Source organism: Crinia signifera, chromosome 8, assembly GCF_055691185.1.
Source record: "Crinia signifera chromosome 8, ASM5569118v1, whole genome shotgun sequence".
NCBI lineage: Eukaryota > Metazoa > Chordata > Amphibia > Anura > Myobatrachidae > Crinia > Crinia signifera.
The window spans coordinates 133,573,613-133,601,362 of record NC_139224.1 but is presented as its reverse complement, the minus strand read 5'-3'; the positions used below and the strand labels follow the sequence as shown (position 1 = coordinate 133,601,362).

Below are 27,750 nucleotides of genomic sequence, written 5' to 3'. Positions count from 1 at the left end.
AGCTGCCACAATAGAAGTGTGTAGACATAAAAGTGGTTAAAATAATGCAACATAATGGAACACTGGAATTGCTGTCAGTGAACAGATAAATTAATTCATTAATAAATAAAACGTTATCATATTCTTACCTTCATCATCAATACCACCGTGTTTAGGGCAATCATAGCCATGATGGTATATTCAAAAGATGGTGAGACCACAAAGTGCCACACACGGTATTGAAAGGTATGGCGATTCTGTGGCATGTACCGCGTGAGAGGCTTGGCACTTATAGCAAAGTCTATGCAGGCTCTCTGTGACAGACAGGAAGACATTTCTCAGCATAAGTCATCTGATTGACTATACTTTACTGATTCCTGCATTGCCAGGTCTATTCATTAACAAGAATTGGTACAAATAGGGCACATCTGTAATCCAATGTTTTATTCCTGAATTTATGTACTTACCACCATAACCTTATTTGTTCTACAAATATGCATGTAAAATATGCAAAACTGCTGAAGAAAATCTCCCCAATATATTCTCCCCCATAAAATGGCCCCAATATATGAACATACAGATGCAGGACATGCTTATTCAACATATGTCATCTCCCAAACTGCAAGAGTAGCAGAACAGTTAGAGGTGAAACGCTCAGATGATATTGTAACGGGAAACATGGTAATCATCTAATACAAATGTTCTCCATCTGTGTCTATGGTAAGTAAAAACCAATATTAAGCTAAATAAGCAGCTTTGACCTTTATCTGTAATTACCATTCTGCTTAAGTAAAGAATAGCTCTGAGTGATGTGCTAATATGTAATTAAATCCAAATGCATTTCCTAGCTAAGAAAGCAATGTTATCATCTATACTGTATATAGGTCTAGTGTCCGTGTGACTCGCAAACACTGCCATCTGTTGGCAGCGAGTGAAACTACATCTACTAGCTTTCAAAGCATTTTCTTCGAGCAGGCGTACTAGTCTTGTCAATGACGGATGATATTTCCCGACTGTCAGAAATATCAGCCTTTTTCGACAAGAATAGGTTGAATTTACATACAATCTATTCAATGTCAGTTCCGATCGTCGACTTTTGAAAACATTCCGAAAGTCTGAAACGACTTGACAGCTGTTTCTCACAATGCAGATGTGACTGAGGCGAGCTCTGAGCAGAAAACAGCTGGGATTGAATAGGTCTTGTCAGTATTTCGGACTATCGGAATTTTTTGTATTATGTATAACTTCAACTTCCCGTCCCCTGTGTGCCCCTCACTGATCCGCGACAACCCCCCCTCGGCCTCCTGCTGTGCTGCCCGGACCAGTGACCCCATGCACCGCTTCCAGGTGCCCTGCCTCCTCCTCCTCCCTGCACCGCTTCCGGGTGCAGGGAGGAGGAGGCAGAGCCCCGGCAGCTGGGTAAGGGTCCAGGGAGGGAGGGGGGACCGCTACACATCAACGGCCACAACACAAGAGCTGTCCTTTGCGTTAATAATCACATATGTTAGTGCATATGCCATTATTAACAATGCGAATGCCGGCGATGTGTGGCAGAGGATGTTATAGGCTCTCATTGGTTGCCCATAGCAACATCACATGTGAAGTCTAATTCCCATCTTAGTAAATTTCCCCCTAGGAATTATGCGGTCCAAGTTTTTTTTATTTAAATATCATGCAGCCCTATAGTCTAAAGGGGCCCATACACGATCCGTTAAACGGATCCGTTTGGGTCTTAATTAGCACACTTCGCATCGGATTGCATGCCTAGTGCATGCGGTGTGCATGCAATGCGATCCGATGCGAAGTTTAGCTAGTACAAAAAGTATGTGCAGCACATACTTTTTGTACCGTACTATGTGATGCGCGGGAGCGCGCATCGCATAGTACAAAACGGACGGTCCGGAACCTTTAGTTCTTCAGTTGTCGGGAAGACGTGACAACAAACTTCAAAAGGGACAGGTATACAGATATGTATAAGCCTTAAGAACACAGCAAGAACATGAAAGCAAGTACAATGTGAGAGAAAAGTGTGCCCTTATTATATTAATTAAAAATCGAATTATTCAGCGCTAAACTACAATATGTAAACAAGGTATGTTAATTATATCTTTACAAAAGAAAATAACATATAATTAGAAATAAAGAGTGTAAAACGAAACAGAATAGTATTAGAATAGGAATTTTTAGCCCTAGATAATAACACTCTTCACAGTTTTCTAAATTAATTCATGAATAAAAGCGACTGAAATGAAAGCAGGAGTTTTGTCTTATATATAAATTGTATGATTACGGTAATTGGAAAGTAGGATTAGCCATTTGTTGCCATCCCCGAACGTTTCTGTGTTGTGGAGATAAACCAATGTATGAGGTTGGTTCAGTAAATAGGGTAACAAGATCACAAATGTAATGTTCTCCATGCCATTCTAATTTCCCACCATGCCAGAGCAGATAGACCACTGCTTCCACCTGCAGCTATTAGACTGGGCCTCATATCAGTCATACTGTCCCAATGTCACCTGTAAGATGGCACAAGCATGGTCAAATATGGAGGTGCATAGTGTGTTCAGATTTCTGCAGCTGAAAATCACTGACATTGTCCAGGTGTACGGTGATAACCTCATGTCAAGAACACAGGTTTGGTGCACTGTCTGTGGAGGACGTGCTTATGCTCCAGGATCGCTGTTCATCATGAACGTCTGTCCTGCCATATCAAAGGCAACGCACCAACGCAAATCCTGTTTCCGTGACATGATGTTATCACTGAACACATGGTGGTGATGAAGTTCAGCTGTGGATGTGCCCTCTAGAAGCAGCAGTCTGATCTCCCTTATGCACCTCAGTGTGTGACCATGTTTTTGCAAGCACGGTCATTTTACAGCTGATGTGACAATATGACTGACATGAGGCACAGTATAATGGGCGTCGGGGGAAGCAGTGGTCTACCTGCTGTGGCCTGGCCAAATTAAAATGAAATAGAAATAATTACACATGTGAGATGTCTCGTTACCTTATGGAGTGAACCACCCACATAGAACATAACAATTAAAACCCATTTCAGTAGATGTGCATAAAATAACAAAGACCAATAAAAGTCCTGTGAGTACTATTATAACAGCGACCCTGTCTGGCCAATCACCTCATTCTTCTCAAGTCGGCATTCCTCCATCATCTTGTCCCCTTGCTCTTGGAAGGTGATGATAATGAGAGCCACAAAGATGTTTACGAAAAAGAAGGGGAAGACTACAAAGTAGACAACGTAGAAGATTGACATCTCCATGCGATTGCTGCGACTTGGGCCTCGATCTTCTTCAGTCACATCTACAGAGTGTTGTAGAACCCTAGTCACAAGAAAATAGAAGATGTTCCATTAAGAATAGTGTTCCTTACTGGCATACAATGTATGTCAAAGACAGACCTGACCAAAGTGTGGCCCTCCAGCTGTTGTGAAACTACATGAAACAGTGGCAAGGCATGATGGGACTTGTAGTTTCACAACAACTGGAGGGCCATAGTTTGATCATGCCTGATGTAAGACTTAGGAAGACAATACTCACTGAGGCCAGCCCTCTCCTGTAGACACAGTGAACAGTGTAAGGAGAGCCCATATGATGTTGTCATAATGGAATTCGTGTCTTTTCCATTCTCTGCGTTTTACCTCCATCTTGTTTTTCTCGTGATCTATGTAACTTCCTCTATACAAATGAAGCACATGTAATCAGTTATAATACATATATATATATATATATATATATATATATACATATAATACAATTGTCATCATGTATTCTAAATACTGTAGCATTCTGCAGAACTGCAGCAGGACCCAGGTCTATCCCTGTGGCTGAGCGGAGGCTTAGAACGTAGATTAAGCTTGTGTACTCAGTGATGGGATACTGCTCCTTACTTAAAAAACTGGAATGGTTAGGAAAGAAATAAGTGTGACTTATCAAAGGGCCCTAAGGGGCTGATTCAGAGGTGGATGCTGTTAGCCGAATCTTATGCAATGTATGCAATAGCCACAGGAGTTGTCTCAAGTGAAAGATGGCATTTCTCATTAGTGTAAATAAATTGCATGAACATTAGACATCCGAGGTTACTCAGAATGTCCTGCAAATTCATGTTGCCAGCAGGGCTACCACAACATATGGGCACGCTGGACAGCTGCCCAGGGATAAGCTGTGCCGGGGGTGGTGGCAGGAAGGGGGTTACCCGTATCTTGTGAGGCAGAAAGAGACTGTTTTGAATTACAAACAATCAGAGCAGCCAGGCAGCATTCTCTAACTGCCTCCAGCCTGCAGCCTGACACTAAATGGAGGTCAGAATGCTGATTGGTGGATGGCTGGAGCTATTAACCAATCAGTGTTGACAGCATTTGCTGTGTGGAGAGGTGGCATTGGACTGCTGGAGGGGATTTTTTTTTTAATGTATTCCCATAAATGAGTGTCTATAATGCCAGCCCTGGTTGCTGGTGAAGCTGAGGACATACAATAGCCATGAGCTCTGATACGCCCGACATCCCCTGTTTTCTGGAACAATGCTAGATGTCGCCCCCCCAAACATCAATGCTTAGCATAAACATCCCAATAGCGTCCACCTCTGAATCAGCCACTACATTTAAGAAACAGATGAGGTGACTAGTTAGGAATTTGCTGGTGTTGGTGGTGAGATGAGATGCAAAACCGGATTCCGCGCATGTGCAGTACGAGGATGATACTGGCATGCGCCAGACCCGGGACCCTGAATATGCCTCTGGGGACTGCTCCAAATGCAGCCCATAGAGGCCGGGAGGCAGCACATGCGTAGTATCGAAGAAGCTGCTGCGCATGTGCTGGCCTCACGGTGGGGACTGGGACCGGCGTCTGGGACCGGGATTGGGGGGTGGCAGCGGGGAGACCACAAGCACAGAACCAGCAGGGGGGCCGCAATTGCGGCAGCCCCCCTCCTCTGCAGAGGTAAGAGCTGCCGTTGGGAATAAGTAAGTTGTTACTTATGACGTAATCATTGGCTCTAATCCTATGATTAAATCTGCCAGAGGAATGTCATGTGTGCTCTGCCCTTATGGTGATGGGGTCCATGCAGTAGACAGTCAGTAACAGAATAATCGTTTGATGAAAGAATTATGTATATGATTTTCCCTTGTATAATTCTGGTTGTATCCCCGGAGACACATTAATTCTCGGGACGTACATGCATTCTTTCTCTGTATCCTTTGAGCTGTCTGTGCAGTAGAAGAACTTGCCCTTGAAGAGTTGGACAGCGATGACAGCGAATATAAACATGAAGAGTTTGTACACGATGAGGATGTTAAATACATTCTTCAAGGAGTTAACCACACAATCAAACACTGCCTGAGGAGAAGATCACAAATTCAGTTTTCACAAGCAATACGGAAATTCAAGTTCTAATTAAGCACTACAAAAATGTACACTAGAGATTAATACATACAGAGAATGTGCAATCACACTGTAAATGCTAATCGTGCTTAACTGGATTGGTGAATATACTGTAGGATCTGGGCATGAAAAGATAGAATTAAATACAATTTCAATGAAAACTGTCTAATAAAACAAGATAGTCCTTTTTAAACCCCCATTGTTGGAAGTGCAAATTAATGATTAATTTCTATAAAAGGGATAACTTAGTTGATAAAACAGCCCATCACTAATCAGACAAACATAGTGGGGCAGGGGCTGGGTGAGCCACTTTGGAGTGTATAGAATTTTGAGGATGCCAGCATTCACGCTACTGAGCAATACCTTTTACACTCATGTACATTCAATGGCCCTTATTCGGGTATACTCGCAAAGGCAAATTCCTTATCAAATGGATAAAACCATGTGGAACTATTTAACTACAGCCCGTGGTAATCTCAGAGGTTGCACCTTCTTGGTTAAGCTCATATATAAGGGTTTGTTTAAAAACCCCTAAAAAGAGTGGAGAAGGGAGCCATTGGAGAAGTTGCCCAATGCAGCCAATGAGCTTTGAGGTAGCATTTATCATGTACAGTTTATAAAATGATAGGTAGGAGCTTATTGGTTGCTTTGGACAACTTCTCCACTGGTCAAATTCTCCATTTTTTCACTATTGACACATCAACCCCTCAACCCTGAGTCTCTGTGTTGTCACGCGGGACATAATGGAATGGGTCTTGGCATTTAACCAATGGGGGGGGGGGGGTAAGTCCTGCAGCTCATGAAGTCCCTATATGGAAAGGGTCAGCTGTGCCAGTCCCGCTAACACATTCCTGTGCATGCAGTGATTAAAATATCTTAGATCACAGTTTAAGAACATCTACAGTGGCAGACTTATCACTGGAAAGCATTCTCATTAATCTACCCTTGGGCACATAGACTGCCTGGCTTTGAAGCTGCAAGACTTTGATAACAAATGCCAGCAATGCTTCTGTTGACGCTCTCCCTTATTTGTTACCTTCAACTTTGGAAGTCGCTTGATGGTTTTGAGCGGACGCAGCACTCGCAGTACACGTAGAGATTTAATGGTTTTGATGTCCCGGCCTTTGTTAGTCCTAAGAGATGCACCACAAGCAAATTACAAACAATGCAAGGGAAAGATTGGAATGAGTTTCTCATTCACATGATCAATCCAAACAAGATGAATGCAAGAAACATCTACAGCAGACACAAGGCACGAACATTGTCTCGGTTCCCCCGTGACACAAAGAGACACTGACAATGGCTAATGCATTATTGTACTGATATATAAGACAGGGGAAAGGAAACGGGAGGCTTTGTTCTCTTATACCTCTGTGGGCAGACTTGTTTCATAGCATTACAGTCATTTACAGAAACAAATGATTATGTTTGTACATAATGTATACAAGGACATACAAGGGCTCACAATGGCTTCTCCACAACACAAGTACATATTTACCCCAAAATATTCCTGTGTGTGTGATCCAAGAAATGAGCCGAAGTGAAGGGGACAGAAAAGTGAGAGAAGGCAGTGGGTGAGAACAGATTAGCTACAAGGCAGAAAAAAGTGCCAGCATGGCATCTACAATTCAGAGACTTCGCATTGGTTACATAACACAGCATCTAATGGGTTAAAGTACTGTACTTACGACAAAGCAAACGCTATGAGAGCCCCCACTACAACCACAAAATCCAAAATATTCCAGAGGTCACGGAAATATGAACCTTCATGTAAGATTAAACCTTGGTCAATCATCTGTAAAGACATGAGAATAAGACGGGTAAGCTTGTGTACAAAAAATACATAATTTCTTAACATTCAGCGGTCATTATAGCCATCCGCCGTCGTTTGCCAGCCGCCAGAAGGGGGGTGCGCACACACACAAGATGCTCACATGCCCTGGTCTGACGGAGCCTGCCGCTGCCCTCTGCCGCCTCCCTGTCACCCCCGCCACTGGCCGCACCACCCCTCCAACCCTGCCCATCTACCTGAAGTGAAGATGGGTAGGTTTTCCGCCAACCGCCGCCGAGTGAAGGGAACGCACGTGTATGTGAGACACTCACGCATCCTCGTCAGATGCACGCGTCCCCACCAGCGACCACCAGCTCAGGGAATCTAGTGATTCCCTGGGCTGGCTGAGAGGCGCTACATCTGTAACTAGACAAGGGCAGGGAGGAGAAGACCTGTGTGCAGGCTCCGTGCCGCCCCCTTCCTCATTGGTAGGGAACATGGAGATTGCGTCTTGTTTCCGGGGACTGTTCTACTGCGCATATCACCAGAAGAATGGGCACTGGGTTGCAGCGCTAGAGGCAAGTTTAACTTTATGTGGGTGCAGAGTGGTGTGAGCCCTCCTAGGTGCAGGTGCCCATGGGCACTACTCGGGTGTGGATCATTAGATACACACTGTCTAGTAAGACAGTTAATAGGTGGACATGCAATAAGTCAACGTGGTCAAAACGTCAACAGGGAAAGGTTCGACAGGGTTAAAAGGTCAACATGGTCAAAAAATGAAAAAGGTAGGCACACGGTCAAAAAGGTAGACACATGAAAAGCTCCACATGACCCCCAATTGGTGTAAGGCGTACGCCATGCTTCAGGCTCGGCGCAGTATTATATTCTACCTCTATACCAACATGGATGGTGAAGTAAGAACAAGACGGATTAAAAAAAATTAAAAACTCACGCCAAACTTGTCATGTGTCTACCTGAGTTATGTAGACATTTTGACCATGTCAACATTTCAAATTTTAGGGTAGACCAATTGGTTGTCTATCTAGACACTGTAGATCTATCAACCGGAACCATAAATATATTGCTATATCTTAGGTGGCATTCTGGTTCATTCGCTCGTAATTTGCATCCTTGCGAGTGACCCAGATCTCACCTTGCGAATGGTAGTACACTGGCCGACCATTTGCAAGGCGCGTACGTTTGCACTAACTGCGAATGGATGTTTTAAATAAACATCCATTCGCATGCCACAGGGACCCTCCCACATCTTTCAATGGTCAACAACCTTCGAAAGATGTGGAAGGTGCACGCATATGTAAGATTGCTCTGAGCAACCTTACATATGCATGTATGCTCGGGGGGAAGTGGGCAGGCAACTGACATTGGGTGATGTCAGCTGCCCGTTCCTCGCACATCCGTCATGGCTCCATTAGCATGAGAACGCCCAGCGTTCTCACGGGAATGGCCATTAAACGCTGGCATTACCTTACGCTAATGCTCTCTGCAAGCATGGATGCGTGCACACAGCGACCAGTTTGGTTGCTGTGGATGCGCGCACCAAGTGCATGCACATGCGCAGGAATGAGTATGCGCAATGCAAAAACATTGGCCCCGTGCGAACGCACGCGGGCCTGAGAACGGAAAAGAATATGGGCCCTTGTGTACTGTAATGAAAAATAATTGATTACATACAGAATAATATGTAATAAAACGTTAACAGAGATTTGAGTGTTATTGTACCTTTATTTTATTTATTATGCTCCATATAAATCAGGGAATATTCTCTATATATCAGTAGTTGTTGCAGGAATGTAATAATGTGAACGTGACCGTTCTATTTTCTGAATTTGAGTATCTTTATAATCTTTAGTTGGGATTGTATCATACTATATAATAAACAACTACTAACAGGTATGTGCTATGAATTATACAGAAAGTAGGTTTTATAACAGTAAGACCACATTTTGGACATATAGGAATGAGCAGATGTCTATCTTTAAGTGCTTCTACGTTTCTTACCTTTATAACCATCTCAAAGGTGAAGACTCCAGTGAAAACATAGTCAAAGTAGCGGAGAACCTGCACAACGAGAGCAGAGGAGACAGGGACAGCTTGTTGGATTACACTATAAAGGTAGGGACGTAATTCGATTTGTGGACCCCATAGCACGATTTGGTAAGGGCCACATAGTGATGAACAGTCTCTGATGATGGGATTCTTTGATTGTGATCAAACAATGGGTAAGCAGTTTGAGAAGAGACGTTAGATACAGAAATTGTGCATACAGACAAAGGTGGAGTGAAGAACATTAGACAACTACTAAAGAAAGATATACAGTTAGGATCAATATATAAATGGGGTCTGGAATAATGTGTTAGCGCATGCGGAGTATACAGTATACATTTACATGGAAATAAAGGCCCAAATGTAATAGGGTGAGAGTTTCAGAAAGTTAGAAATTTTGGGAGAGTTTTCCCATTCTTTTTAAAGCAGCAATCAACTACATGGCAAAATCAACCTGGTTTTGCAGTGTAATTGATTGCTGCTTTAAAAAGAATGGGGGAACTCTCTCAAAATCTCTCACTTTCTGAAACTCTCACCCTATTACATTTGACCCAAAGACTTACTTTGTTGTGATCAGAGTTTGTCAAAACAGGGTCCTCAGCAGCCAGAGCTATACTGCTTGCAGCGATTACAAGGAGGATGCACATCTCAAAGTATCTCAGGTTCACAATGTAATGACATACTTTCCGTACCCTAAGGATGAGAACAAACATCTGCAAACATCTAACATCAACATCACTTAATGAAAAATCTTTCAAACTATGCAGGTCTTGCAGAAAAGAAACCAGTGGTTTACAGGACAATATGTTACAGATACATTTTATATTTGACCACCTAAGTTATTATTATCTCCTTTTTACTACTTCTAACTAACAGAGCGTTATACCCGTTCACTCATTTAACCCTGATAAGACAACTCTCCAGCCAGTCTATAGAAAACAGTCTATCTTGGGAGGATGGATATTAATAATGTTGAGTTTCACACAAACTGTACTCCTAGGTGTAAATGTACTACTACTTCAGCTGCATTGTTGAAAACGAGAGCTAGATTGTCAATTCAATGGCCGTTTTCGTCAATCTGTCTGATTTGCACCGATCCACGGGCCTTCTTGTTGTCGGAACGTTTCCCACAGTTGGAAGATTGTATACCGAAGATTGAATTAGCCTATATTTCCGGCTGTCGGAAATGTTTCAACAGTCGGAAAAAAGAATGAATAATCCCTATTGTATGTCAATCATTCTCTAAAATGCCATTGTAAAATATAGACAGAATCTGATTCGTTGCTATGGGCAAGGTCACCTCTTTCATTTATAGAACCTTTTGGAAATGTACTCTCTAAAAGCTGCCCAAAGACCTCTCCGTTCCTTAAATGATGTATGACTAATAAATGGCCTATAATAAGATAACAGTAATATAAGGTACAAACGTACGGATTAGTGGAGCTAAAGATGAGCATCGAACTGTAGGGCACAATGGCCTTGGGGGACTCCAAAAGTTTCTCTTTCCTTTTCACTGTCCTCTCTTCTCCATCCTCCGTTTCTCCATCGTCTTTCTCACGCTCTTGAGATACAAGACTGACTTCCCCATCCCTGTCTTCAGTCACTATGAAAAGAAATCTAAAATTAAACTTTTGAAGGTGTAAAGAGATAAAACTGAACGCCAAACGCACAACAAAGAGATTTTTTAAGAAAAGATAGAGGGAGTGAAAGGGAAGATAGGGATACACAGAGAGTGAGACGAGTCCTCACTCTGTACCACGGTGCAGTCGGAAGCCATTCCAGTATCGGGCAAGGTGATGACTGTACTCTCGGTGATTCTCTCTGTGCTGCTGGACACATCAGCCAAGCTACAGCTGGTGGGATTAGGACTTTCCTCCTGACTCCGAAGACTGCCTAACAAGACCTGCTCGCTGCAATCCATGTCTGGGGGGCTGCCGTTCTTCTCATGGTTCACTTCCTGCAAGGGAGCAGTGTTGGGAGCAGTGCTTTCACATCCCACTGTCCTGTCCATTGTTCCACACCAAGACAATGGTGTGAGGTGGCGAAAAGAGAAAAGAGTGGTGAGAAATTTTTGTAAGCAAGGAAGGCAGTGAGAGGGAAAGACATTGTAAGGTAAACATGAGGCATGAGCAGATATAAAATGGCAATTATTCATCGGGTTGTTATTTTAATAGTACAAAACCTATAGTCTATCTTATGAACAAACGTGCATGTTGTCATGTCAAAGCAGCTCAGAAAGTTTTTTTGCTAGAAGCCAGCGATTTAACGTCTGCCTTTGGTCACAGAGCAAGTCATGAAAAATGATGAGGAACCATGAAGAACACTAAGGTATGGCTCATTGGACAGACAAGCATTAGGTCGACACCAATAGGTCGACATGCATGAAGGTCAACATGACTGAAGGCCGACATGCGTTAGGTCAACAGGGTCATTAGGTCAACATGGGGAAGGTCAACAGTCCAAATGTCTACATGGGGTTTTTCACTTTCTTTTGTTCCGAATGTCGACACAGTCGACATGGACACTGAAAGGTAGCACCGCTGCGCTTGCCATGCTTCCGGCACACTATTTTATTCTCCCACCATGCCCTAGTGGATAGTAGGGCATGAATTACTGCCTCTCGGCACATGTCGGCTGAAAATACTCCATGTCGACCTTTTAACCGCCAACCAGCCCCTTGTCGACCTAATGACCCTATCAACCTAACCCATGTCGACCTTACTGCATGTCCACCTAGTGATGTCGACCTAATGCTTATCGACCTAATGCTTGTAGACCTAGTGACCGAATCCCAGTTAAAGGGATCATTTTACTACAATGGGAGTTCTGTTGAAGATAGGATGTTGCTCACAGCAACCATTATAATCTATAAATTGCTAAATAAATAAAAAGTTAAATCTGATTGGTTGCTATGGGCAAAATCCGATCTTCAATATAACTCCAATCTTAGTAAATTTACTCTAAAGACTATTGCAACTAGTGGTGGCAACAGAGGTGAAGCTGCAGAGCACTCCAAAATTCAAATAGGGGAGCCACAATAACTGCCAGTGGGTCCCGTGGCAGTGTTTGGGGTAGTAGTTGGCTTGGCTCCTCTATTTTAATTTGCAACCCACCTCTGGAGATGCAGTTTGCAGGAATTCTTAAATTGAGCATAAGGAATACTAATTAGCCATAAAATAGTGATTTAGGGATGGTTTCAGCTGTCCAATTAGAGCACTATTTTACTGCATGAAAAAATTAATTGTATTCGGGCGTAAGCACATAGGAACTGAGACAAGTTCCCAGACCTATAAATCCCCTAACCCCATTCCCGGTAAATTCCGGGGTCAGTGCTAACTGGGCAGCCCTGAAAGTTAGCTGCAGCTAATCTAATTCCATATTCCTATAGAACAGTTAGAAGTAAGGCCTCAGAGTGCCTGTCAGTTTATGGTGAATACCTGGTATCAGTAACTCATACCTCCCAACTTTTGACGCGAAGAAATAGGGACACTCGCGCGGCGAAGCCGCGCGAGTGCCCGAAAAGGGGGCGGGGCGTATGCAAATGAGGGGGGCTTATGCTAATTAGTCGCGACCTCATTTTCATACGAGAATAGACGCTGTGCGCATGCGCACAGCGTCTATTCTACTAGATTGGGGGGTCTCCCAACTGCCACCCCCCGCAGCGGGACAATGCCTGCCACGGGTGGGACAGCGGGACAGGACCCGAAAATCGGGACTGTCCCTCTAAAATCGTGACAGTTGGGAGGTATGGTAACTTCAGTACTTACAGTACAGTAAATAAATCATCTCACTTTAAAATATTTTCCAGGCTCTGAGGTAAGTAAATACATTACTCTGGATTTCTGTATATTGGTAACTTTTTGGGGAAATTCTTGCTACAAGTGATCTGTAACCGCCCCCTGGAAGCACACGTCCTCTATAACCACCTAATAGGAAGCATACTGTAAATTCTCTTTAACCATGGCTTAGGAAGCATATGTCCTCTATAACCGCCCACAGGAATCATACGTCCTCTTTACCTGCCCCCCAGGAAGCAAACATCCTCTACAATTGCCCCCAAGAAGCACACATCACCTATATCTGCCATTATGAAGCATACATCCACTATAACTGCTCCGAGGAAGCATACATCCTCTATAACTTCCCCCAAGGGAAGCATACATCATCTACAACAGCCCCCCAGGAAGCATATGTCCTCTATTACCTCTCCCCAAATAAACACATGTCCTCTATTACCTCTCCCCAAATAAACACATGTCCTCTATAACCTCTGCCCTAGGAAATATATTTCCTTTGCCCCCGGAAACATATGTTCTCTGCCCCAGGAAGCATATGTCCTCTATAACCTCTGCCCTAGGAAACATATGATCTCAGCCCCAGTAAGCATATGTCCTCTATAACCTCTCCCCCAGGCAGAAAATGTCCTAATAACCGCCCCCAAGGAAGCAGGTGTGAGTGTGGAATCCTCCTGGGCTTGTCAATATTGCCCACCGAAGCTTTTAGATATAACAATAAGTAACACATGTACCTCTCTTCACAGTATCTTGTGCAACTTTTAGGGGACCCCTCAGATCTTTGCACTTCCTTCACTTCCCCATTGCTTTTTTCTTCTGTGGATTTTTTCCCATCTTCTCTGGCGGCTTTGTCAAGTCCGTCCTCTTGGCTGACAGTGGTGCTGTTCGTAGTGCTAGACATCTCTCGTGCCTCAGTCCTTACTTTTTTGTGACGACTGCGTCTCTGACTTTGCCTCCTGCGCATGGCATCTTCAGGGGTGGTGCCATTAGGCTCAGCATTTTCAGCATTGCCATGTCTAGATTTCTGCCGCCAGTGTTCCCTGAGGTTTTTGTTAGAGGGGCTTCCTTCACCACTCTTCTGTCCATCCACAGGATTACTTCCCAGCTTCTCTTCTTCTCCTTCCACCTTCTCTGCTGTTGACTCCTCTAATTGTTTTGTCTTGCGGTATATACTGGAGTGAGGATTCAGAGCTGCTAATTCTTCATTCTGGAGAGCTTCCTGACTAGACATCTGAATATGTCTCCTCAGCTGGCTGGTGCGCTGCTCCCAAATGGACATGGTGTTGCGCTTCCTGCGCTCCTTCCTGTTGAGGATACAAATAGGAGACCATTCACAGCAGTAGTTTTTTGTCATCTACAGAAAACTGGACCAGCCTTAAAAGGCAGAAATTGAAGTATACTGTGTAAAACTGCCCACAATCAATGGAATTTGGGGGGTTATGTAGACCATATCACTGCTGTACGAATTTGCACAGTGACAGATGTTTGTAAGACTGTGTATGCATACGGATCATAGTGCGCATGCGTGAGGACACATAGCGACAAAAATCAGCAATTACTCTATTCGCAAACATGTTCTCAAGTTGATTAAAAGGGATCCGCCGTTTGTGCGTGTCACACAGTCGCTTTCTGGCAGTAAAAACGCAGACATGCCCGGGTGTTTAAAGGGAGGGTGTGTGACATCAGTGTAAGTCAGGGTTACACACAGACTGCACAGACTGATGGTGAGTGAGTTGCAAATGTATTTGCAGATGGCCGTTATTCAGCAAAATTTTCGCAAGCCATTTGCAGACTTGCAAAGGGAAGGATTTCACTCTGTCTGGGTGTCAGCTATTTGAACGCTCCGTAAATTCGCCCATAAGTGATAAGGTCTGAATACCCCTCTTAGTTGGATAATTTGGTGAACATATTCAGTGATCACTGTGGTAAAACATAAATAAAAGGCAATTTGGTTTGGTAAGACAATGGCAGCCATCTCTCTGTGCTTATCATGCATTGTAAAAGTGTACAGTAGTCAATAATGTGTTGCAATATCCTGGTTTATCTAGGCAATTAGAATATTCGATCAATAGAATTCTACCTCCTATAAAGGGCATCAAACTTTTTGTTGTAATGCATTAATAGATTAAGGTGACTTACTAAAACCTACTGCAAAATACTAATTAGTGCTGTGGACTGGCAGTCCCTATTATTATCAATGGGGACTGCAGTCTGGCTCCAATGCACCCCATGGTGCTCTAATGCACCCCCTTTGTTTTTGCCATCCGCTGCTGGCATAATCCACTTTATGCCTATTCACCTTCAGCGCCTAAGCACACAAAGAAAAAAATTGGAATACATCCCTTTGTAGTGGAATAAAGGAAAAAATAAATCAAAGATTTAAAAAAAAAATAAAAAAACATTATGACCAGATGGGACTGAAGGAAAGGAAAGATACCTTGATATGAGTGGCCACACCAATTAAGAAGTGAGTTATTGGTACGCATAAGATACCTTTTATGGGAGCTATATCATCTAGAACATGTGAGTGTGTGTTATTGGATATCTACTGTAACTGAGGGTCACCATCGATTAACGATTTGCATAGAGGTTTTGAAGATTAACAGAGCACCAAATCATATAAAGATACCTTTATGGGAAAATACATCACCCTTAATGATTGAGTGTTGGGTACGCATCAATTTGCATATGTAAAATAAACCTTTATATGCATTGATCCCTGCATTGCAGTGTGAGTTTTGTTATGCTAAACACTAAAGATACCTTTACGAGCTTTCTCCACTCACTATTCTAACCGAGTGGGGTACGCTAAAATTTCTTTCTGAAAACTAGCCATCATTTGATAGAAAAATATCCCATGTGAGATTTATACTATACATTGGTTGTGTCCTCTTTCTGTTTTCTCTTTCTGCATGTCATCTGATGTCAAACTGGGAACCATTGAGGATTGATCATCTATAAAAAATGTTTGAAGACTCAAGCGAGGACTGATATTATTTCCTTTATTCCACTACCACTGCAAAGGGACGTATTACAATTTTTTTCTTTGTGTGCTTAGGCGATCGGGGCGAATACTCCATAATCACCTCTTCTCCAATCCGTTGTAATTGGGGGTGTTGGTGACATCTCACTGGAGGTGTTCCTCTAAACAAATCTTGTGCCCGTTTCAGATGTCTTCCAAATTATTATTCACACTTTATGCCTATACGTCTCTTGCAGCATCTGCCCGACTTTGGAAGCTGGCACTGTGGATACTTTTGTTCCATCTGAATATGTCCGTCATGATATAGACTAATAATAATTGCACCACTGGCACTATTATTAATACTAGGTTCCAAAAGCTAAATTGCTCAAAGTTCTGATCGGATAATTTTTACATCACACTGGAATATGGGCCTACAAGTTTGTTAGCAAAGCGAAAAAAACACACAACTGGGCAAAATCTTGTTGCACTGCGGGGTGAGGGGGGCAGATATAATATGTGCAGAGAGAGTTAGATTTGGGTGGGGGTGTGTTCAAACAGAAATCTAAATTGCAGTGTAAAAATAAAGCAGCCAGTATTTACCCTGCACAGAAACAATATAGCTCCTCCCAAATCTAACTTTCTCTGCACGATACATCAGCCCCATCTGCAGTGCAGCACAGTTTAGGCCAGTTTTGTGCTGTTTTGCTTTGCTAAGAAAGCTGAATCAGCTGCTATGTTTGGACCCTACATATTCACCATCATTGAAAGATGCTTTGCTTAATGTACTGCTCCATTATGCTAAAACCAATTTAATTTGGCAATGCTTTATTGGATACTATAGATGATATTTCAACCTGACCTGGCAGTGATGTCAATGTGGCAGTCCACATCATTAAAAATGCAAAGATAAAAGTGTTTAGGACTGCGAGGGTAATTTATGTCTGTTTGTTTTAATGAATATTTACAGACAAGTGAACAGTAATTCTACTAAATAGGGCAGACAGCACCTTTTACTGGGTGATTTCAGGGTGCTCCAGGAACGATTTCCTGATTGCTGGTTAGTCGTGATTAATGAAACTAAACATTATGTTCTTGTGTTAATGTCTAGGTAACATATGCTGTCAAACTAGTAATTACTAATATAACTGATATAGCTCTATGTCATTATATGATTCATCACTGAAACCATTACTATTAGGTTGTTGCACTCACTAACCATATATTTACGGTTATAGGGAAAACCCATGGAATCTCCTCTAATTCTATATGACAGAAAAGAAAGGGCAGTCTTTGAATGCTCCTTTTCCATGTACTGTTAAAAAAATGTATTCAATGGTAATGTGTAATATACGGTACGCATTAACCCTTTGAGTGCCAAATGAATTTGTGAAAATTGGCAAGCAAACATTTTTATTCATCATAATGACCTGTAATGGTTACCTTATATCGGAAATATAATCTTATGTTACACAACATTTTTTATTTGAATTTATATAACAAATGTGAGTGGCGCCGGCATTTTTAGTGGATATTTTTAACATCTCTCACAGAGATGTTGGCACTTAAAGGGTTAAGGACCCGTTCAAATCCAGTTGCAGTTATGAATGTACAGTATGTAAAAGGCAACTTCTGGCGCTAGGCTGGGGGGAGGGGGGAGGCACTCGGCACAGGGCAAGGCTGCCCCTCATGCCTGGTCCCTCCCCGCGATGTGCCTGCAAAATTTTTCAGACACATCACAGCACATTACCGGGTGTGAAGTCAGACCAAGGGTGGCCATGTTACCTGCTTGTGACGTCACTCAGTCGCCCTGGTCACACACCCCCCCCCCCCGGCACCTGAGTGGTCTGGACTGCTTTCAGATACATCCCCGCCCCCAAATGCTTTTGTCACAGCCTACCGCGCCGGCTCTGAAACTGCAATCGATGTGATGCATTTTCTGGGCTCACACATGAATGCTCTGGTGCACACGTGCTCAGAAGTGCGGAAATTGACGGACTGATTTCCACGCTTCAGTGATGGGGTCTGAATCATATGCTAAGAGGGAAATCTACTAAGATCGGCAGCAACTCGGCTGGTTATGAATGGAATCATATTTGTTGATGGTGACATTATACATATTTGGCTGACAAATTTACCATCAGCCAGCGTGAGAAGCACTGTGTTCATGGACTGGAGACATCAGAGGGGCATAAAACAACTTTTGCCATGCATTTATTATTTTATGTTACCACATTTTCCTTATTTAATAGGACTAAGCATCACGTTTAAAAATAAAAAAATCTGTAATGCTATAATAAGTTGTGTAATATGTTATTTTGGCTTTTAATCCCCTATATGTATACATAGGCAGCATCCACTGTTATCCTACCCTGTTCTGCTGGTGTCTCAGAGCATGCTGGGACTTACACTTGTTTAATGTAAAAGTAACATAAGCTCTGGAGATGTGGTGGGGAATTAATGAATATTCAAGTACCAATCACTCGTATTAGAATCAATATACACTGCACACAGCTGACAGAATGGGAGTGCTAAAAAATACATGAACTCGGAATACATCTTCATACAGTGAACGATTTGCTTACAGCTCATTTAACATTATTGCCTAATCTTTCACCCGTTCATCCCTACCTCTAGCTGCAACTATCCTCTACTTGGGATCCTGCAACCTACTCAGAGATGGCCTTTCCCTCTCCCTCTACCATCTTCAATCCATTCAAATTGCAATGACAAAGCCTAATATCCACTCTTGCCATTTCTCATCTGCAACACCTGTCACCTCTCAGTCAGTGGTTGTCCATATACATAGAATCATAGAATGTGACGGCAGATAAGAATCATTTGGCCCATTTTGTCTGCCCCTTTTTTAACCATATTGTTACCTCCAACCCTATTTGACCCTTATATATCTTTGTAAGGATATCCCAAGAATGTTCAAATTGTCCTACTGTCTCAGCCTCTACCACCTGTGAGGGGAGGCTATTCCCCTTGTCCACTACCCTTTCTGTGAAGGTGTCCTCAGATTTCCCCTGAACCTCACTCCCTCCACTGTCAGTGCATGTCCTTGTTTTCTAATACTTCCCTACATTTAAAAAGTGTTTCCCTCATGGTCCTTGTTAAAACCCTTGATATATTTAAAAGTTGATATCATGTCCATTCCCTCTATAATTCACTTCAAGCTCCTTATCCTCACCTAGAAGGTCCTCACCAATGATTCCTCTTTATATTTTTCTGCCGTCATATGTCTATCCCCTTATATGTCTATGCGTCATCATAGTAAAATAGCAGTTGAGGTTGAAAAAAGACGTATGTCCATCAATTTCATCCTTTGACCTAGATTTATTGTCCCTACTTTGAAATATATATACTTTATTTTAACATGAACTAAATAGTGGTTATAGGTTGTACCCCTAAATGTTTTTTTTTTTCAAATAAATGTTCGTCCAACCTTTTTTTAAAAGTGCTCAATGTGTCTTCCTTCCTTTTGAGGTACAGAATCTTCTCTCATCTACTCAGAATGCATGCCCACGTGTCCTAGTCTCCAACCTAAAAAGCAAGAGGTTGCCAACAAGAGACTACTACCACCTTTTGAACGCCCTGCCTCATCCAAGAAGACTCTCACCCAACATACAGTCCTTGAAAACCCATCTATTCACTTTTTGTCTGCTCTAACCCCTTATTCATACACCTCCCTAAAGCACCTCCTATGAATTGTTCACCTGCCATGTGCACCTGTACAACTATACGTTTGTGTAAAGTGCGTTATGAACTTTTTATGAGTGTGCTCAATGCTCAAGAATAATTATATGGGGTCATACCACAGGCTGTAGTTTGTCTACATTTTAAAATCCTATAATAGCCTTAAATGATGATACTTTTATGCATAATATTAAAAGACAACATAAAAACAACATTGGCATTTTATAGCTGACTCACTCAACAGATGATGCATTAGGTGCAGACATAGGGCTGACCTCCTTGGCTTTTTGAAGGGCGTGTTTCTGGTTAAATGCCTCTTCTTCTTCTTGTTCATCCTAAAGAGAATAAGATATAAACTGCGCATCACAAACGAATGATCTTCAAAATGATTTGTCCCCAAAATTCTAACTTCTTTCCCAGCGTACACCTACAAGCTTAACTTAGCACAATTTCTTTTCTAATTTTAAATAGGAACAATATAGTCATACAGTACGTAGCTCACTAGCAACACTCACAACTCAATCTGTCACTCTCAACACCGTCACATGTTCAGACTCTTTATGGCGATTAGCCTTTAATAAACACTATGTGCAGTAGCAATTGTCCCCACCGTGAGATTGTCACATTGTCATTGTGTTTTCCAGAAATCCAAAAAGACAATGCGGATTCTGCAAGATGATTTGTGGTCTTACCTTGGTCAGCTCCTGTGCATTGGCCAGATTATCCACAGCAATGGCAAGAAATACATTTAGGAGTGTGTCTAGAAAGGTTAAGGGTAAATCATTTTCTGATGAACAGATTAAGCAATACATAGTAGGACATTTTGGACCTTATTCAGATTTGATCGCATTACAAATTTGTTCTCAAAATGGGCAAAACGTTGTGCACTGCATGTGGGGCAGATGTAAAGAGAGAGAGAGTGTATAGAGAGAGTTAGATTTGTGTGAGTTATTTTGTTTCTGTGCAGGGTAAATACTGGCTGCACTATTTTTACACTGCAATTTAGATTTCAGTTTCAACACACCCCACCCAAATTTAACTCTCTCTGCACATGCTACATCTGCCCCACCTGCAGTGGGCATGGTTTTTCCCCATTTTGAGAACAAATTTGTGCTGCGATCAGATCTGAATGAGGGCCTTTTTGTAGAACCCGAAACATGAGATAACAGGGAGCAGGGCAACGGTACAGCTCAAACAGTAGGATAACACATATGACAACAACTAGCATAACTTGTGAAGAGTAAAAAAAACTCATGCGATTTTTAGATTTATTTTTTTGTTTCACACAATTATCTGTTTACACCTTTGCTGATTATGTGAAGAGCTCTCAAAAAACGTGTTTGAAAATGGTTTATGCTAGTGATAATTAGAGGGAGCCACTAACGAATAAAATGTGCGTAATGAATATGCATGTGTGCTCATTTATATCTCTAGGATACAAAACAAATATACACAAATATTTCATTCCATGAGCACGTGCATCCTACTAAATGACCTCTAATGATCAAATTAACATTTTCATATTTAAAATTGTCATGCTCTGATCTACTTTGGAAAGACAGAGATTGTCAGTGTATCAGCTTTATATGCATGCAATGCTGAGAAAATTCAAAACCACACCTGGTGCATTTAAGGATATTCATCTAGGACAGTAGTTCTCAAACTCCTCAGGAACCACACAGGTCACGTTTTCCAGGTCACCCGTCAGGAGCACAGGTGACCTTGGAAACATGTGTGGGGTCCTTAGGACCGTGTTTGAGAAGCTGTGATCTAGGACAGTGGTTCTCAACCTTAGTCCTCAAGGCTTCCACAATGCTGCCATGTATCTGCTGTGTCTGCTGACTACACATGTGATGTGATGGCCTTCTGCAGTAACTTGCTGGGGTTCTGTCGTTATTTTTATTGTCTGATGGGGTCCCAGAGCAAAAAAGTTTGAGGACCCCTGGTGTAGGCAATATAGTAGATTGATGCACTGAGAATCATGTCATACTGTAGCCCTCAACTTGTAGAATTGGTGCCATACATACAATACATGACAAGTAGCATCCTGAAGCTGGCCAATTCTGTGGCCATCAAGAAGCCTATGCAATATGATTTGTACAGGTATAGCATTACACACCACACTATTAATGTTTTACATGCAACACGTAGACTAATCACTAATGTCCTGAGGACTGATTTGCAAATTTATTGTATTAAAAAAATGGTTTATGGGGAAAAAAGAAGGGCAGCGTTTGTTTCTCTCCAGGTAAATTCAAATCTATGGGAAACCTCCAGCAGTATACTGTATGCTGCTGCACCTGTGTATAATGTACACATGTACCCCATGGCTCATAAATTGTGTGCAAATTTGTCTCTCTGCCATTCACCTCACCGCATGGCCCTGGAGTGTCTTAATTCCCCTTCTCTCCCAGAAGCGAACAGTAATGCTCAGACAAATGCTGGAACCCTCCTCTTTCCTAATACTGTGTGTATGAGTTTAATTAACATAGCTGGGACTCCTTGAATTGACAATTGCAATATGAAACAAGTGTCATTACACCACTGGTTCTCAACCTCGGTCCTCAAGAACCCCCAACAGTTCACGTTTTCCAGGTCACCCTGCAGGTGCACAGATGCACTAATTACTCACTGACACCTTTTAAAAGATCCTCAGGTGAAGCTAATTATTTCACTTGTGATTCTGTGTGGAGAGCTGGGAAACATGCACTGTTGAGGGTACTAGGGTACTAGAGGAACTAGGTTGAGAACCAATGAATTACACATATGGGGCCAGATGCACTAAGCTTCTAAAGTGATAAAATGGAGAGTGATAAACAGCCAGCCAATCAGCTCCTACCTGCTATGTAACAGGCTGTGTTTGAAAAATGTCATGCAGGAGCTGATTGGCTGGCTGTTTATCACTCTCTGTTTTATCAAAATTGAAGCTTAGTGCATCTGGCCCCTTGTCTGTAGATTGGCATCCCCTCTGCAAAAAACTATAACGCAGAAAGGGACATTAATATACGTAAAAACCTTTTCTTTTTTAAAATGCATGTTTAAGATAATAAATTAAATATGAAGCATTTTCACATAGCCAATAGGAATATTCCAGTTCCATCCCAAAGTGTTGATATTACAGCCCAAACAGAGTTTATTGGGAGGATACAGTTTCCAAACAGGGTGAGAACGATGAAATAAATGGAAGACCACATCCCGGATCGGACCCCACCCTGTGAGCGGATTCCGTTGTACATCACCTCATTCCAATCCTCACCGGTAAGAATCTGAGTACAAGAGATATGACACGAAAAATACAAATGGCAGCTTATAGTGACAGAGCAATCGCAGAACCTAGGGCAACAGCCCAGAGTCATGCACGAGACATCTCTCTACAATACTATCTAGATCCGGCATGTCCAAACTATGGCCCTCCAGCTGTTGTGAAACTACAGGTCCCATCATGCCTTGCCACAGTTTTGCTGTTAGGGAAAGCTAAAACCCTGGCAAGGCATGCTGGGAAGTGTAGTTTCACAACATCTGGAGGGCCATAGTTTGGACATGCCTGATCTAGATGTTACCTGGTTCTTTTACGGTTATGTCATCTGATTAGCGTACACCGGGGAAAGCATTACCTGAAACACTGTCATGACGGCTGCAGGGAACGTATCAAAATTTGCGGAGGGGGTTCCATCATTAAAATTAAATCTGTGACAGAAAGAATAATAATTATGTTACTAGGGCAGACCAGACTATCAATAAATTATTCTATCAGTGTTATGTGTAACAGGAGTACATTGTAGGCAGATATAATTGAGTGGCCACTTTTACTAAGGCCCTATTCAAGTGCATCCATTGAGATCACCTTGCCTTATATACTACTACCAGGGAGAATTATCTACCACCCAGAAATATGTGATATCCACAGCGCAATAGTAATTCTGCCCAGGGTGACACCGAAAAGCTTCCAACAAAAAAGCTTTCACATAAACAAAGAGTAAAAACAAACAGTGCACCCACTGTCGAAAAACAGAAAAGAACTTACACAATAGTCACATTGGTACATGAAGGTCAGAATATGTCAACATTGTATCTATGAGACTCCACGGAAAAAGAAAAGACCATAGTGCAACAATGTCTCATTTTTAGAAGCCGTTTAATTTTCACAGGCCACTCACATAGAAATGAAATGACAGCGCATATCATAGGAATAATCTGTTTCCTTTTTCCTGAATTAATCCTTAGTGACCTATAGGAACTTGATAAAAAAATTGATGGTGCAATATTGTTTGATAAAAACATATAACAATTTATTGATGCACTCACAATTAAAATCAAGATAAAAGTATATGCTGCAGAACCTGTGTATAATGCATACATGTACCCCCTGGCTCATAAATTGTGTGCAAATCTGGCTCTGGTACTTGTCCTCAGCCATACACCTCATGTATTTTTTTATATTTTATTTATTGATATATTACACATACCTGCTTTTATTCTATTTTTTGGGTATGTGGACTCCTATTTGAATGTTTATTATGGACTTTATTGTGAGCGAACCAATGGATGTGCATTCCAAGTATAAGGATGTATTCCACAGAAGATCAATATGGACTGCAAAGAGGAAGTGAACTTTGGAACGCAAAACAGCGATACATCATATCCAGGACTTCCAGCTTTTGCTGCAATATGTCCCATCCGTGAGAAACCGGCCGTGCAAACGGATATGTGGCGTTTACTGTGATTTTGGGCGGGGTACTTAAGACGGCCCCGTTTGATGGTGATGATCATGCTTCTGAGGAAGGGCTTATGTAGCCTAAAAGCACGCTCAAGCAAACAAATTATCACCACGGAACGGACCTAACTGTACTGCGGGCTCGAGACCTACCTTGGGCATTTGGCAATTTCTTCCCTTGTTGAGGTGAAACCCGGTCAGTCCAGTGTCCAGGACCAGTTACCCTCTATGGGTGATATGATTTTATCTTGATTTTAATTAGGAGTGCACCAATAAATTGTTAGATGTTTTTTATCAAACAATATTGCACCATCATTTTTTTTTAACAAGTCCCTATAGGTCACTAAGGATTAATTCAGAAAAAAGAAAAAGATTATCCCTATGATATGCGCTGTCATTTCATTTCAATGTGAGTGACCTGTGAAAAATAAACAGCTTCAAATGTTGAGACATTGTTGCACTATGGTCTTTTCTTTTTCCTTTGAATCTTTAAGAGATACAATATTAACATATTCTGACCTTCATGTACCAATGTGACTATTGTGTAAGTTCTTTTATGTTTTTCGCCAGTGGGTGCACTGTTTGTTTTTACCACCCAGAAAGGCAGGTATGGCCGAGGGGACCAATGATGTGATTAATGCTGATCGTTTCATTGTAATCCCGCCTCCACTGCACAGTGGCTGTTTTCTTGACACTGCAATGCGGTGGGTGGAGCCACCATGACTGTGAACAGCCCACTCGTCTGCCGACCACACCAATCTCCTGAAGGAGGGTTCAATGAAGTCAGTATGTATGTTTTAAGGATACCCATGCTTGAGCATAGGTGACTTAGTTAGTTCCTCAATCACTATTGGGTCCTAAACATGGATATCCTTAAAACCTAAAAACTGTACTGAGGAGTTTGGAAAATGAATTCTAGTGGTGACCCCGATTCATTACTAAATAAATAATTGTGAGCTAGATGCACTAAGCTTCAAAAGTGATAAAATGGAGAGTGATAAACAGCCAGCCAATCAGCTCCTACCTTCCATGTCACAGACTGTGTGTGAAAAATGACAGGTAGGAGCTGATTGGTTGGATGTTTATCACTCTCCATTTTATCACTTTTGAAGCTTAGTGCATCTGGCCCTAAGTCTCTTAAGCTGACCATACATCAGATCAATATCAGGCACGAATGCACGATTTTCGACAGGTCATGCAAGGTATTGTGTGTGTTTTGAGTGCAAATCGTGAAGTGTTTTGGTATGATGCACGAGACACACATAAGATGCTGGTGAGTTCCAGGGAAATCGTGACACAATCTGGATTGGATGTTTAATGGAAAAAATGTTTGTGCCTTGTTGGATGAATATGCCCCCATTATTTAATTTTATCCTGTAACATTTTCTGTAGGGCATTGCCAATGGTAAATACCGTAAGTAATACATAGGCTGATGAACAAATAAAAGAGGTGAAGGTGACTGCTCCGGATAAGCATGTGGCACAGAATGAATTTAAGCCTCCAACTTTCTATTTCTTTTGCATAACCGCATTTTGATCCTTTTGGGGTAATGTCCTTGTAGATACAGTTGTTCCTCAGGCATAAATATAAAACACAGCTATGTGTACATAAATTGGATAATAATAAAGCCAAAAAACAGCTAGTACATTATTGTCCATTATAAATATGATATCGGTATTCTACCAAACATAGGCTGTAAGATACATTTCTATTACTCTCAAGCTATGTTCATTTATGCTTCTTGTTATTCTGTAATACATTTGGCAATATATAATCATTGCTTTTTATTCCCCTTGTTTGTAAAAACTGCTATTTTTCCTGTTTTCTCAAATGAAGGCACTTTATAAAACCGTCTGTGTTATAGGCAGTATTTACAGTATCCTAACACTTGCTGCAAAGGACTCGATCAATATTACAGTTATTTCTGAGAATAATTACACTTGTCCCAATCAGTATGACATGAGGAACCAGATAAAGGCCCAGTGGGACAATTACTGCACCACTTGATCTTGTTGTTTTGCTGCCTAATAACAGAGGTCTCTAAATCCTTTTAAGAGCCTGGTGGTATCTCCACTAATCAAACATTAAAACCAATCAGATTTCACCTTACTGAACATCACTGGATTGGCAGGAGCGATGAGTTGGATGTCTGTGGGGGAATGCAGAAACTGGGAGAGTTGCAGGAAACACATACAGGGTGAGATTTAATAGGATGAGAGTTTCAGAAAGTGAGAGATTTTGTGAGAAATCTCCAGTTTTTTTTAAAGTGGCAATTATTCACACTGCAAAAACAAACTGGTTTTGCAGTGTAAATGATTGCCGCTTTAAAAAAACTGGAGATTTCTTACCAAATCTCTCACTTTATGAATATCTCATCCTATTAAATCTCACCTGTATGCAAGATGGGATGCAGTCATTTGGTCTACAGCATGATGGTCGACACCATAAGGTCGATATGGGAAAATGTCGACATGGGTCTAGGTCGACATGGGAAAAGGTCGACATGGTTCTAGGTTGAAAGGTCATTAGTTTGACAGGTCATTCGTTCGACAGGTCATTCGTTCGACAGTGTCACTGTTTTTTGAGCCGACAGGCGGAATTTCATGCCCTACCATCCACTAGAGCGTGGTGGGAGAATAAAATAAGGTGCCGATTGTAGCAGTACAAGTACTGCTTCACAGCATTCTGCTCCAGTGCTATCCTGAGAACCAACACAAGTACTGCTTCACGGCATTCTGCTCCAGTGCTATCATGAGAACCAACACATGCATTGCTTCTCAGCATTCTGATCCAGTGCTATCTTGAGAACCAACACAAGTATTGCTTCACAGCATTCTGCTCCAGTGCTATCCTAAGGTCCAAAACAAGTATTGCTACACAGCATTCTGCTCCAGTGCTATCCTAAGATCCAAAACAAGTATTGCTACACAGCATTCTGCTCCAGTGCTATCCTAAGATCCAAAACAAGTATTGCTACACAGCATTCTGATCCAGTGCTATCTTGAGAACCAACAAAAGTACTGAATCACAGCATTATGCTACAGTGCTATCCCAAGAAACAACACAAGTATTGATTCACAGCATTCTGTTCCAGTGCTATTCTGAGAACAAACACAAGTATTGCGTCACTGCATTCTGTTATACTGCTATCCCAAGAAACAACACAAGTATTGCTTCACAGCATTATTCTCCGGAGCTATCTGAGATCCAACACAAGTTATGCTTCAAAGCATTATGTTCCATTGCTATCCTGCGAAACAACACAGGTATTGCTTCACAGCATCCTGCTCCAGTCCTATCCTGAAATCCAGAAAATACCCCCCCCCCCCTACAATATGTGCACTGGTTACTGTTTAACAGAAATACAAATGGC

General features: G+C 41.9%; 1 protein-coding gene across 6 annotated transcripts in view; it reads right to left on the bottom strand.

Moving 5' to 3' along the window:
• The window catches only part of CACNA1E (calcium voltage-gated channel subunit alpha1 E), a 643,532-nt gene that overhangs the window by 54,442 nt on the left and 561,340 nt on the right, over positions 1-27,750 (bottom strand). For all 6 annotated transcript variants that reach the window (XM_083157191.1, XM_083157187.1, XM_083157188.1 and 3 more), the window contains 15 exons: positions 23,277-23,349; positions 22,811-22,928; positions 20,355-20,422; positions 19,900-19,997; positions 13,736-14,305; positions 10,957-11,210; positions 10,639-10,810; positions 9,771-9,900; positions 9,163-9,222; positions 7,061-7,167; positions 6,409-6,505; positions 5,167-5,327; positions 3,534-3,671; positions 3,116-3,317; positions 129-293 (listed from right to left, as the gene is read on the bottom strand). In XM_083157191.1, coding sequence (XP_083013317.1) covers positions 129-293; positions 3,116-3,317; positions 3,534-3,671; positions 5,167-5,327; positions 6,409-6,505; positions 7,061-7,167; positions 9,163-9,222; positions 9,771-9,900; positions 10,639-10,810; positions 10,957-11,210; positions 13,736-14,305; positions 19,900-19,997; positions 20,355-20,422; positions 22,811-22,928; positions 23,277-23,349 — 2,413 coding nt within the window. The remainder of the gene's footprint in view (positions 1-128; positions 294-3,115; positions 3,318-3,533; positions 3,672-5,166; positions 5,328-6,408; positions 6,506-7,060; positions 7,168-9,162; positions 9,223-9,770; positions 9,901-10,638; positions 10,811-10,956; positions 11,211-13,735; positions 14,306-19,899; positions 19,998-20,354; positions 20,423-22,810; positions 22,929-23,276; positions 23,350-27,750) is intronic.